This window comes from Chrysochloris asiatica, unplaced genomic scaffold (assembly GCF_000296735.1).
Source record: "Chrysochloris asiatica unplaced genomic scaffold, ChrAsi1.0 scaffold00066, whole genome shotgun sequence".
Classification (NCBI taxonomy): Eukaryota; Metazoa; Chordata; class Mammalia; order Afrosoricida; family Chrysochloridae; genus Chrysochloris; species Chrysochloris asiatica.
Genome location: NW_006408584.1, coordinates 8,870,355 through 8,883,777, shown reverse-complemented (window position 1 = coordinate 8,883,777; position 13,423 = coordinate 8,870,355). Strand labels below are relative to the sequence as shown.

The following is a 13,423-nucleotide window of genomic DNA, read 5'->3' as shown; positions in this document are numbered from 1 at the left end:
TCCTAAAAACACTTCTGAGGTGAATAGCTAATAAAACACAAAGCCTTTTTGCTTTTAATGGACTGTTCCTGCTGTCCATGTTGGGATAGTTAGGAAGGGAGAGGAGTAAATGAACACACAGATGTGTACCAAATCTACTGGGCTCCTACGTTGTTCACAAACATTTTAACAAATGACTCAATACCTGTCTACATGAGCAAAGAAGCCTTTTTCTCCCCACTGGTGTAGAAGCTGTGATACCAAAAGCTAGAAAAGAGAAAACAGTAACAAATGTTATGGTTCATCCCCTAAAATGTTTTTTGTGCCAAATGTAAACACAAATCACTCTAATTACATGTTATTTTCCATAAACAAATACAACATGCTGAACTAACTTTATGAACAGTCAGTGGAATACTAGTGTGGCCCTGTGGGTTAATGCGTTGGATTATAGTTGGTTTAAACTGCAAGGTTGGTGGTTCAAGCTTACCAGCAGCTCCTCTGAAACCCCATACAGGGTTGCTATGGGTTGGAACTGACTCGACAGCACTTAACAACAATAATAAATGTTAATTAATTACAATGGCAACAACAATAATACATAAGTATATGAGACAGGTACTTTTCTAATACATTAATATATTTTAGCTAATTTAATCTTCTTAATAGCCTTATTTAGGCATGTTATCACTTCTAGTTTTCAGATGAGGAAACCAAGGCACAAAAGTTAACTTTCCCAAAAGCACATAGCTAGTGTCAGGACCCAATTCAAAGTCAAATCATGCTGTTAATGGCCCTATTATGCGGCTGCTCTAAATATACAAAATACATACTTGATTTTAGATTCAGAAGTTTCAAATATTACAAGTAAATAGAAGTTTTGTTGATGATAGACACAAAAGTGTGAAATAGCCCCCAGCTTGGTAAAACATAGGGAGATTTATAGACATGTGCACTTTATGAAATGTACAACATTAAATAAGTATTATATACAAACTTTTCTACTAATTTTGAGTTCTTCAGTAGCAACTTTATCCTTGAGAATTGATTCTCAAGGCTGCATTAGGGATGGAACCAATAATTTCTGAAAGATTGTCTGGAAATTTATATATTCTCAAAAATTAATTTTCCTTTATTTTAATTAAGAAACATTCCAATCAGTGTCTTTAGGAGAGGCCAGAACATGTGTAAAAAAAGTAAACAATTAGTCACTAAACTAATCCTAGCTCTCATTACAGATTCCAAAACAATGAAGCTGAAGTTATATTACTTCACCAAGTTCAGTTCTACTGTGTTCATTTCAGCAGAGGTGTTATAGATTTCCTAAGCCAGATGCTAGGGACACACAATAAAAAGATTCCATGACTCTGAAAGAATTTGGTACATGCCTCAAAATAATACCACGTTAATTCAATTCTCATTAGAGTAAACATCTATGGCATGTAGTCTTTCAGTTAAGTCTGTACTTGAACTGGAGATTCTATATCAGTGATTTTTACTTCCTCCCACTATAACTCAATCTCACTTGCCAACATCTATTGTCTATTCTGATCTAATAAAGCATTCTATTTTCTAAATTCTTCTTACCTGTGTAAAAGTGTTGGGGTGCAGTGTTGAAACTTGTGTGTGTAAAACAACTCGCTCTATCAAGGGTTTGGGACCTGTTAAAAATCCTATTCTCAACCTATACAAAAAGAGAAAAGGCATACTTATGTATTAGCAGTTATTGCTCACCCATTCACACACACTAATGATCAATACATACCACTTTACTGATGCCATTATGACAAGAGTTGTGATCTGGGGAAGGACTCAATCTAGATAAAACATTCTGCTAAAACCAGTTTTTATTTAAAACACAAATTTAAATGTAAGTGTATATTTAAAATACAATGCAACTCTGAATATTTCAAACTGTACTTTTTCATATGTCAACCTCAAAACTTGATCAGTCCCACCACAACTTCAGATGGATTTAAATTAACCTTTAACTGAAGATGATAGTGGCAAGAGAAGCCTATGCTCATGTTAATAGTCCAACTGGTATTTTAAGGTAAGTGGAATTCAAATATCTTACATGAAAAAAAAAAAAATTGTCTGACTAAAAGACACTGAAGTACAGTCTCTATCTCTTGTATGCAGAATCTTACGTTACAGACACAGGACCTTACCCAGAGGAGAGGACTTTGGAAAAAGAGTCAGCTCTGATGACACGGCCATCAACGTCCATGGAAAGAAATGTCGGTGCCCAGGACTTACAATGAAAAAAAAAAAAACACAGTTGTTTTGAGAGTGATAATCACTGTACAAATACTTTGCATAGAAATTAGAGATCATGAATTGGGATAACAGTAGCTCAAATATCTCTTGCATTACACATTGATCTCAACCCTTTAAAGGGGAACATGAAACAGAGATACCTGTTCTTTTATTAGCATCTGCCTCTCTTCATGAATTCTGCTGCCAAATACAAGCAAAAATACTCACCTCAGGGCTCTTTCATTTGCTCAAGATGCCATTATTATGAATTTAGGGAAACCTTCTTACTCCAAGGGTTGGAACCCAGGATAGAGGAAGATCAAGAAAAACTTGATCAAGGAAGATCAAGAGAAGATCAAAATGAAGGGCAGCAGTATACTGCATAGTTCAGAGAAAAAGTATTGATTCTTAGAATCAAATTATTGTTGTTAAGTGCCATTGAGTCGGTTCCAACTCATAGCGACCTTGTGTACGGTTTCTGAGGAGCAGCTGGTGAGCTTGAACCGCCAATCTCACAGATCAAACCAACTTGGCAGTCCAGCGCATTAATCCACAGGGTCACACAAGGACTCCTAAAATCAACTAGAAAGGTCAAAAAGACAAAAATGAAGACAGGAAATGAAATGAGAAATACAGTCAGTATAGAACTCTGACCTCAATATCTACTTTAAAAGTAGATGCAAATGAAAAAAAGGAGGCCATGGTTATGCTAAGGCTGAGAGGGTAGGTAGGCATACTGATACTGAAGTAAATTCCACAGATAAATTGAGAGTTCCTGTTTCTTTTCAGTAAAATTAATGTGAGGACAGATTCCAAGTAAATGAGGGACTTCAAAAATTCATAGACAAATAGAATTAAAAGAGAATAGAATTTTTCCTTTCACTTTTGAAGTGCCTCATTTATTATCTATAATACTGAGAGTAAACAAAGATGGTGACTGCGTGGTGTTGGATTTTGATGAATCAGGTATTGGGAGTCTGTACCACTATAGAGTCTATTGTTGTTGTTGTCGTTATGTGCCATCGAGTTGTTTCTGACCCATAGCGACCCTTAGGAAACAGTAATTATGAAAAAGGAGAAAGGATCTGAAATCTACAGGTAAGACCCAGGATGTAAATGACAAGGATGGTAGACTTAGGGAAGGCTGCCTGGACAGCCAATCTCCTATTTCTCTCATAGACATCACTCATCAAGCACAGCCTTCTTATTCCTGCACCTTGAACAAAGATTCTGAATTTTATTCCAGGCATCATTTCAGTCAGTCACTACCATGAGAGTAAAGGTGATGCCCAAACTGAAACCCATTTGACATCCCTAGAATGATGTTTAAGAAGCTATGGATTAAGATTTAGAATTCAAGAAGACTGTTATAATGCCCTGAAATGCATAATACAGAGAATCAGCTACTATTTTAAAGGTAAATAATTTTGGGAAAGAGGAGGCCATGCCATTAAGGAACAGAACGGCGAGAGACCCAGCGCATGAAAAGCTCATTGTTTTAGCAAAGCGACTCCTTGGTTGGAGTGTCTCCTTGGTTGGCAAAGCCCCAAGGGGAACCTAATTCAAGGGCCTTGCAGTTTCTGCTTTTTCCTTTTATGAATAGTTTATTTTTTATTTTTCTTGATTTTATTAAAGAAGTTTTTAGTAGAATTCTTCACTGATCATATTAAAGGTTAAAAATTACATTTAGACACCTTCACACCATATTCAATCATGTGTAGCCCTAAAGTATGCTTTTTACATTAACAATAAGTTTCACCACTAGGAGAAACCACACCAGCTAAAGTTTTGCCAATTCAAGTTTAAGATTACAATCAACATTCTGTTCTACATTCTGTGTAGTTTTGGTCAGGGATATTAAGACCCCTGGAAAGTAGATTAGAATCAAGAACTGAGGGAACAGTAATAGATCATAGGTAGAAATTTAACTAGATGTTTTGAATAGAGAAGTTGTTAATATAAAGAAGTTGTTCCGCTTATTCTTAACTACAAAACTTTAAGTGCTTTTTTATGTTCTTGTTTTTCTTGTTTAATCGATCATGAGAAACAATTGTGTTGTCAGTTATTATAAAAAATAATGTTTAGGTACATGCTGTGATTAATGAATTAATAGATAATAGAGTTAAGAAGAAACAGGTGGTGGTAGAGATAGGAATAAGGAATAAGAATCCTTAAAGGTTAACTTGGCATTTTAGGATGTCAGAAAGATTAAGGTATTTTAACAAGATCATCCACGTATCAATGAAAAAGAATACTTGATGGATGAAAAGAACAGGATATGAAAAGACCAAGGAAACTGTTTTAAGAAAAATACCTTCGTTAACATTGTATAGACACAAAGTAAAAATTGATATAATCAAGGATGTGTAATGCTTCAAAGAAATTGATTGTGTACAAGATCATTGTACACTATGAGATTTTAATGGTATATAAGGATCTGAATAAAATTAAGTAAAAAGAAGCTTCAATCAGAATTCAGCACAAACCATTGACTCCGTGTGATTTCTTTTGCCGACTTCACATCTCCCTTCGTGAGCCCCCTAATAAGTTTGTCGGGACTGGTCCCCGACATCAGTTATACCAAAAATGAATAGTACTAACTCCTTGATAAAACCAAAAGATTAAAAGTGAAGTGGTAGTAGATTGATATAAGGAGTCTGAGTGGTGCAAGTACTTTGTGTTCAATTGCTAACCTAAACGTGGGTGGTTCAGACCATCCAGGAAAAAAGGCCTGCCAAATTGCTTCCATAAAAAACCTTACTGTGTAACACATGGATTATCAGGAGTTAGGGGCTGACTTTATAGCATCTAACAACAGTAGCAGCAAATTAGTAATAATTTATTTAAATTCAATTTAGGAGTGAATTATTTCTGACTCAGTGACTAAGCTAAAGTTAAATATAGTGCAACAATTTGCAATTTATTTTCTAATAGAGAAAATAGTTCATATCATCACTTACCTTGTTGAACTGGAGAAAATAGTAAGGATCATCTTCTATTATGAGGAAGTCATATTTTCTTGCCAGCTAAAACAATTAAAAGTAATTCTTAAGAATTAGAATAATTACAAATCATAGTTTTTGAAAGTATCCATTAATTCATTCAAAGAGTATTTATTGAATTTGATAGAGGGTGACTAAAAAGAGGAAAACTCTCAATGAGGTGGGCTGACATAAAGTCTCAACACTAAATTCAAATATACCAGTGATCATGAAGATGGCACAGGAATGGGACAATGTTATCAGTGATGTTGCCATGAGTCAGAGCTGACTTGATGGTATCTGACAACAACACTGTGCTAGACAAATGAAGATAAAGAGATGAATATGACACCAGAGGCTCTTGTTCTCATGGAATTCAGATGAGGCAGGACATACATAAGCCAATGGGCAACCAACTTACAAAAAGTAGTTGGCTGGGTTATAGGTCTTAAGCAGATAATTAATGGTATGATGTGTGTGAGAGACTGGAAGAGAAACTATTTCAGGTTGAGTCATTCCTGAAGCACTTCCTGATGAGGTTAATTTAACACTAGAGTTCAGAATACAAGAAGAAATCAGTTGTGCAAATATCAGGGAAGAGGATTCTAGACTGAGGAAAGAGTGAGAGCAAAGGTTCTAGGGCAAGGGAAAATTTTTTGGCATGCTTAAGGGGTAGAAGGAAGGCCAGCAGAGCTGGAGCTAATACATTTACAGCATCAGAAATCCTATTGGTCACTCTGAATTGGAACCGATTTGACAGCACACAACAACAACAACTGGAATATCAAATATAAAGTTGGATACGGAAGTCTGGAATTCAGATGTAAGGTAGGAGCTAGGCAATATGGAGCCATCACTATAGAGATTGGAGGGTTTAGTCATGGAAGTAGATGAGTCTATCTGTGGGGAAAACTCAGGATGGAACCCTGAAGAGTGTGCAAAATAATAAGACAACATTTTGGATATATATAAACATATACAAACATACACATATTGTTAAGTGCCCCTGAATCGTTCCGATTCATAGCAACCCTGTATATGTTTATAAGGAACAGCTGGAGAGTTTGAACCACCAACCTTTTTGTTGCTGTTGTTTGCTGGTTTGTGTTTGTTTTACTTCTTTTTTTTGTGTTTGTGTTTTCTTTTCTTGCCTCATCTGACAGGAGACAGCAACAGCAGCCATACAGCCCAGCCACAACTGTACCTTCTACAGCCCCATGCACTGGGTAAGAGTCAATACATGCTGCTTCAACAACACTAGCCAACACCAGCCAAATCCATCCTAAACTGAACTGCATGAACACAGAATGGTGCACAAGCTCATCTGATCATACCCACAAGAAGGCAGTTGGTGAGTGCCTAAAAATACACCAACATACAGTCATCAACTTAATACAAATATAACATCATAAAGTTTTGAAAACAGAAGACAATTTCTGTTCACACAAAGAAATAAGACAGAGTGGCACAAACAAGTGACAAAGAGGCAGAACTAGAATGCTACTTTGTGGGAAAAAAGGCATTGGAGCTACCTGAAAAAATTTCAAGAGAATGATATTTAAGTGCTTTCAAAGGATTTACAAATAGTTCAAAGAAAACAAGCAAGTGTTTGGGAAAGCACTAAAAATAAAACAAAATAGATAAAAGACTGGAGACAACACAAAACCTACAAACAGACCTCCAGAAAATTAATACTAAGATATCAGGAATGAATAAAACATCAAAAGGGAAAAGGAGTAGATTTGGATCAATGGAAGTATGAATTAATGAGCTTGAAGATAAATCTCTCAGTACTTATAAGTTAGAAGAACAATCAGAGAAAATAAGTGAAAAATCAGAAAATAGTCTTAGGATTTATGTGAGACAACAAGAAGAGGAATAACTTACTGGTGACTGAAATTCCAGAATAGGAAGAAATAAAGAAATGCATAGACAAAGTCAAAGAGCTGTTGCAAGAAAATTTCCCTAAAATTATGAAAGACAAGAAGATAACTATTCAAGAAACGGAACAAACTCCAAACAGGATAGACTACAAAAGATAATCACTAAGACATATCATAATTAAACTCTCCAGAATTAAAGACAAGGAGAAAATCCTGAAAACAGCTTGGGAAAACCATAAAGTTACCTACAAAAGAAAACCAGTAAGTTTAAGCTCTGATTTCTCAGCAGAAACCATGCCAGAAAGGAGGCAATGAGGAGACATACATAAACTCTGAATAAAAAAAAATTGGCAACCAAGAATCATGTTGTTGTTGTTAGGTGGCATCAAGTTGGTGCCAACTCATAGTGACATTATGCACAGCAGAATGAAACACTGCTCCATCCAGGGCTAACCTCTCTATTGTTGCCATGCTTGAGCCCATTGATGCTGCCACTTGGTCAATCCATCTCGCTGGGGGTCTTCCTCTTTTTCTATGACCCTCTACCTTACCAAACATGATATCCTTCTCCAGTGACTGGTCCCTCCTGACAATATGTCCGAAGTATGAGAGACAAAATTTGGCCATCTTGGACTCCAAGGAGCTCTCTGGCTTTACTTCTTCCAAAACAGATCTGTTGGTTCTATGGGCAGCCCATGGCACTTTCAATATTCTCCTCAAAAACATCAATTCTTCTACGGTCTTCCTTATTTACTATCCAACTTTCACATGCATATGAGGTTACTGAAAATACCATGGCTTGGGTCAGACACACCTTAGTCCTCAAGCTGACATCTTTGCTTTTCAACACTTTAAAAAGGTCTTGGTCAACAGATTTGCCTAATGCAATACGTCGTTAGATTTTTTGACTGCTGCTTCCATGAGTGTTGATGGTTGATCCAAGAAGAAGAATCATATGCCCAGCAAAATTATCCCAAAAATACAAGGGCAAAATCAGGACATCCCCAGATAAACAGAATTTAAAGAAATTTGCAAAAACCAAGCCAGCTTTACAAAAAAATATGAGGGTAAGTAAAAATTATCACCATTATGGCTGTCATTGTTATTGTTGTTCTTAGGTGCCATCAAGTCAGTACCGATCCATAGTGACCTTATACACAGAATGAAACAATGCCTGATCCTTGGCCAACCTTTCTACTGTTGCCACGCTTGAGTCCATCGATGATGCCACTTGGTCAATCCATCTCCTAGGGAGTCTTCTTATTTTTCTCTGACATTGCACCTTAACAAACATGTATTTAATCAACTTTTCGAAAAGACAAATATATCATTCTTTGGCATCATCTACTTGCTTTTCAATACAATCTGCTCATCTGTCAACAACCTTTTATAGTTCCTTATTAAAAAATGTTTAAGGCTGAGCTGAAAGTCACAAATGCATCACTGTCTTCATCAGAAGCAAATCTTTATCTTCAAATGACTATTTTCAGGGGATCAAATTGGTGAAAGTCTGATGGAGCAAGATAAGACTATAGGGCGGATGCATTAACACCTCAAAACAAAGTTTTTGCAGTGTCAACAGTGTGGGCAGAGGTGTGTGGAAGTGCATTATCATGCAAGATTACAAAGCCCTTGGACAGCAGTCCTCTGCCTTTAATCCAAAGTAAAGGCTTCAGCTTTTCAGTGAGCACCTCACTGTAAAGAGCACTGTTGATTGTTGAACGTTTTTCCTGACCGTGTTCCAATACTGACCCTTGAGATTCCCAAAAACCTGTAAGCACCAATTTTCCAGCTGATGGTTGACTTTTAAACTTTTTCTTGGTCAGCGACTGAGGATCTTTCTGTTCCATACTCTGCCATTTACTCTCAGACTCATAGTGATGAATCCATGTATCATCAGATATTTTAAAGAAACTTTTACCTTCTTTCTAGTATTATTCCAAATGTTGTTTGCAGATGTCCAAATGTTTCTGCTTAAGCTCTTCTGTGAGTTGTTTTGGTATCCACTTCGCACAAACTTTTCGAAACCCATCTGTTGTGGATTATTTCATAGAAAGAGTCATGGCTAATTTGCAAATGATTTGTATACAATTACTGTCAGAATCATTTCATGTGCACACTGAATGTTGCCATCAGCTGTGGACGTGGGTGGGTTTGTTGATATAAACGAAGTGCGAATATTTTTTGACTCACCCTCATACTAAAGGGAGGTCCTTCAAACAAGACAAGGAATTTGTACTTAGAAAGGTTTAATAAAATTGACAAACCATTGATAAACCTAACAAAAGAAAAGAAGAAGATGCAAACAACATGCGTAAGAAATGATATAGGTGACACCACAACAACCAATGGAAAAAAAGGATAACAGAATACTATGAAGAACCGTACTCTAATAAATTTAAAAGTCTAGATGAAATGCTCACATTTTTAGAAAACACAACCTACTTAAACTAACACAGAGTGAAGCAGAAAACTTGAAAAGATATATAAAAGAAGAATAAACTGATTAGGTATGTTAAAAAACTACCCTCACCCGCCACCCCAAAAAAGTCCAAGCCGAGACTTTACTGGTGAATTATAACAAATGTTCAGAGAGGAGCTGACTCAAATTTTACTCAGAGTATTTCAAAACATAGAAAAGGATGGAAAACTCCAGAATACATTTTATATAATAAGCATAACCCTCATACCCAAACCAGGCAAAATCATCGCTAAACAAGGAAATTATAGACAAATATCTCTCATGAAAATAGATGAAAAAATTCTCAACAAAATCCTAGCCAATAGAATTCAACAACATACCAAAAAACAATACATCATGACCAAGTAGGATTCATTCCAGGGATGCAAGAATGGTTCAATACTAAAAAGCAATCAATGCACTCCACCATATAAAGACAACAAAGGAAAAGAACCACATTATCATAAGGATTGACACAGCAAAAGTGTTTGACAAAATCCAACATCCTTTCCTACTAAAAGCACTTGACAAACTAGGAACTGAAGAGAAATTCATAATTAAGAGCATACACACAAATCCAACAGCCAACAATACCCTCAACGGAGATAAACTGAAACATAATTTCTGCAGCCAGGAACCAGACAAGAATGTCTTTTACCACCATTCCTATTCAATATTGTATAGGCAGTCTTAGCCAGAGCTATAAGGCAAGAAAGGGAAATTAAAGGCATCAAGATTGGCAAAGAAGAAGTAAATCTCTCTATTTGCAGATGATATGATTATTTACATAGAAAATTCTAAACACTCAGCAAGAAAATTATTGGCATTCATTGACAGACTCAGCCAATGGCAGGGTTCAAGATCAATATACAAAAATCAATTGGATTTCTATACACTCTTAAAAATGAAGACAGCTCTGAAAAGTAAAAAGGGAAAACAATACCATTTACAAAAGCCACCCACAAGATGAAGTACTTTGGAATAAATCTAACCAGAGAAACAAAAGATGTATAAAAAGAAAACACAAAACACTACTACAAGAAACCAAAACAGACTTACAAAAATGGAGACTATACCATACTCATGGATAGGAAGACTTAACATTGTGAAAATGTCAACATTACCTAAAGAATCCATAGATATAATGCAATATCAATTTGAATTCCAACATCATCCTTTAAAGAGAAGGAAAAAAAAAATGATCAGACCTAATATGGAAAGGAAAGAGACCTCACATAAGCAAAGTATTGCTTAAGAAGAACAAAGTTTAAGACCTCTCACTCTCTGATCTCAAATTTTACTACACAGCCACAGTGGTCAAAACAGCCTGGAACTGTACAGTGAAAGGTACATATATCAATGCTCTGGTGAAGTAAATCCATCCACTTACAATCAGCTGAATTTTGACAAAGGGCCAAAATACTTTAAATGGGGAAGAGATAATCTCTTCAACAAATGGTACTGGCAAAACTGGAAATCCATGACTTTGCAGTCCAGGAGCAGAGGTCCCTGGAACCCTCAAGGGAAAAGAGCGGTGTGCGGGATCCTACAAAGAGAAACAGTGACTCCATAGATGGAGGCAGAGACGACGACGTGTAGAGATGGAGCGGCTGGGGACTTTAGACCCAGAGAGGGAGAGGGACTGTGTGCTGATGACCAGGGGGCAGGCTTGCGGGGTAAAACCTTTGGTTGGTTGATGATGCATGGGGGGGATTGAAACCATGGCAATGAAACGATACACGATAGGATGAATGTAAAATGAATGTTCTCCCATGTAAATTATCACATAATTCACAATAAAACATCAAAAAACCCCCAAAAAACTGGAAATCCATTTGCAGAAGAATGGAACAAGACTCAATATTTCACATGATATAAAAAAACAAATTCAACGTGGATTAAAGACCTAAATGTAAATCCTAGAACTATAAGGATCAACAATGTAAAAACAGGGACAAACGTAGGGGCTTTAATACATAGCATAAATATACTATGTATTAAAAACATTACTAAAAACAAACAGACATTAGAAAATAAAAGGACATCCCAAAAATTAGATATTTATGTGCATCAAAATATTTTACCAAAAGAGTAAAAAGGCAGCCCACAGACTGGGAAACATTTTGTTGCTACGACATATGACACAAGGGACTAGTCTCTACAATTTATAGAAAACTACAACATCTCTACAAGAAAAACACAGACAACTCAATTTTAAAATGGGCACAGGACATGAAGAGACACTTCACCAAAGAAGACATTCAAGCAGCCAATAAACATATGAAGAAATGTTTATTTATGATGACTAGCCATTGTTGTTGTTGCTAGGTGTTGTCGAGTTGGTTCCGACCCACAGCGACCCTGTATATGGTTTCTGAGGTGCAGCTGGTGGATTTGAACTGCTGACCTTGTGCTTGGCAGTCCAGTGCCGATCCTACCATTAGAGAGATGCAAATCAAAATAACAATGAGATATCATCGCACACCAGCATTAATAGAAAAGTACAAAAACACAGAAAACAACAAATGTTGGCGAGAGTGTGGATAGACTGGGACCCCACCTACATTGCTGATTAGACTGTAGAAAAGGATATGGTTTTTCCTCAGAAACTTGGAAACTAAAAATAAGTATGACCCATCAATCTCTCTAGTTGGTATATATCCACAAGACATAAAAGCCAGGACACAAGTAGATATATGCACACCAATGGGCATTATAGCACTATTCACAATAGTAAAAAGATGGAGACAGCCTAAACGCCCATCAATGGAAGAATGGATAAACAAACTGTGATACATACACAAGATAGAATACTATGCAATGCTGAAGTGTAACGATGAATCTATGAAACACCTCATAACATGAACCTGGAAGGACATTATGCTGAGTGAAATAGGTTAATCACAAAAGGACAAATATTGTATGAGACCACTATTGTAAAAACTAAAGAAAAGGTGTTCAGACTAAAGTAATATTCTTTGATAGTTACCAGGGGTAATAATTCACTGGCTGGAGGGCAGACAAATATTAACTCAGGTGATGGGGAGGGCAATGTACAAGAAGAGGGAGGTTGGCAGAAGAATGATGAAGACAGGTGAAAACACAGGGAGGTAAGCAAGGGCTAAATGGGATAGAGGTAAATAGTTATATATATACACAATCTTGGAAGAGTGTTTTGTGTATAGATACATGGACAGAGGCGTAGGGTATGGGAGGAAATGTGGGCTATATATTTATTTATATATCCCACAAATATATGTTTGAAAAAGGATATTTGTATATGGGTAACACATGGAGGAAGTGGGACAACTCTTAATGCAAGGAGGGGACTGTAATCATTGAGATAAAACAGTGTATGATTTGTTGAATGTAAAACTGATTATCATGTCTGTAAACCTTCACTTTATTCATAATAAAAAGTTTTAAAAAAAAGTTATTTGTAGTGAAGGGCTAGGGAGTATTGTTGTTGTTAAGTGCTATTGAGTTGGTTCCAACTCATCTTGACTCTGTCTATGACAGGGTTATTGCTGTTGTTGTTAAGTTCCATTGAGTCAATATTGACTCATAGCAACCCTATGCACACAGAACGAAACACTGCTTAGTTCTGTGCCAATCTCACAATCATTGCTAAATTTGAGTCCATTGCTGCTGCCACTGTGCCAACCCATCTTGTTGGGAGCCTTCCTCTTTTTCTCTAACCCTCCATTTTACCAACGTGGTAGTCTTCCCCAGGGACTGGTCCCTCCTGACAATATGTCTGAAATATGTCCGAAGTATGACAGACTAAGTCTGGCCATCCTGGTTTCCAGGGAACATTCTGGTTGGGTTGGGGAATCTTTTTGTGCCAAGGGCCATTTGGA

At 36.5% G+C, this 13,423-nt stretch overlaps 1 protein-coding gene across 1 annotated transcript in view; it reads right to left on the bottom strand.

Annotated features, from left to right (window-relative positions):
• Window positions 1-13,423, bottom strand: part of AADAT (aminoadipate aminotransferase) — a 44,132-nt gene that overhangs the window by 13,268 nt on the left and 17,441 nt on the right. The window contains exons 6-9 of the mRNA XM_006864547.1: window positions 5,199-5,264; window positions 2,151-2,233; window positions 1,567-1,663; window positions 185-246 (exon numbers count right to left, since the gene is read on the bottom strand). Coding sequence (XP_006864609.1) covers window positions 185-246; window positions 1,567-1,663; window positions 2,151-2,233; window positions 5,199-5,264 — 308 coding nt within the window. The remainder of the gene's footprint in view (window positions 1-184; window positions 247-1,566; window positions 1,664-2,150; window positions 2,234-5,198; window positions 5,265-13,423) is intronic.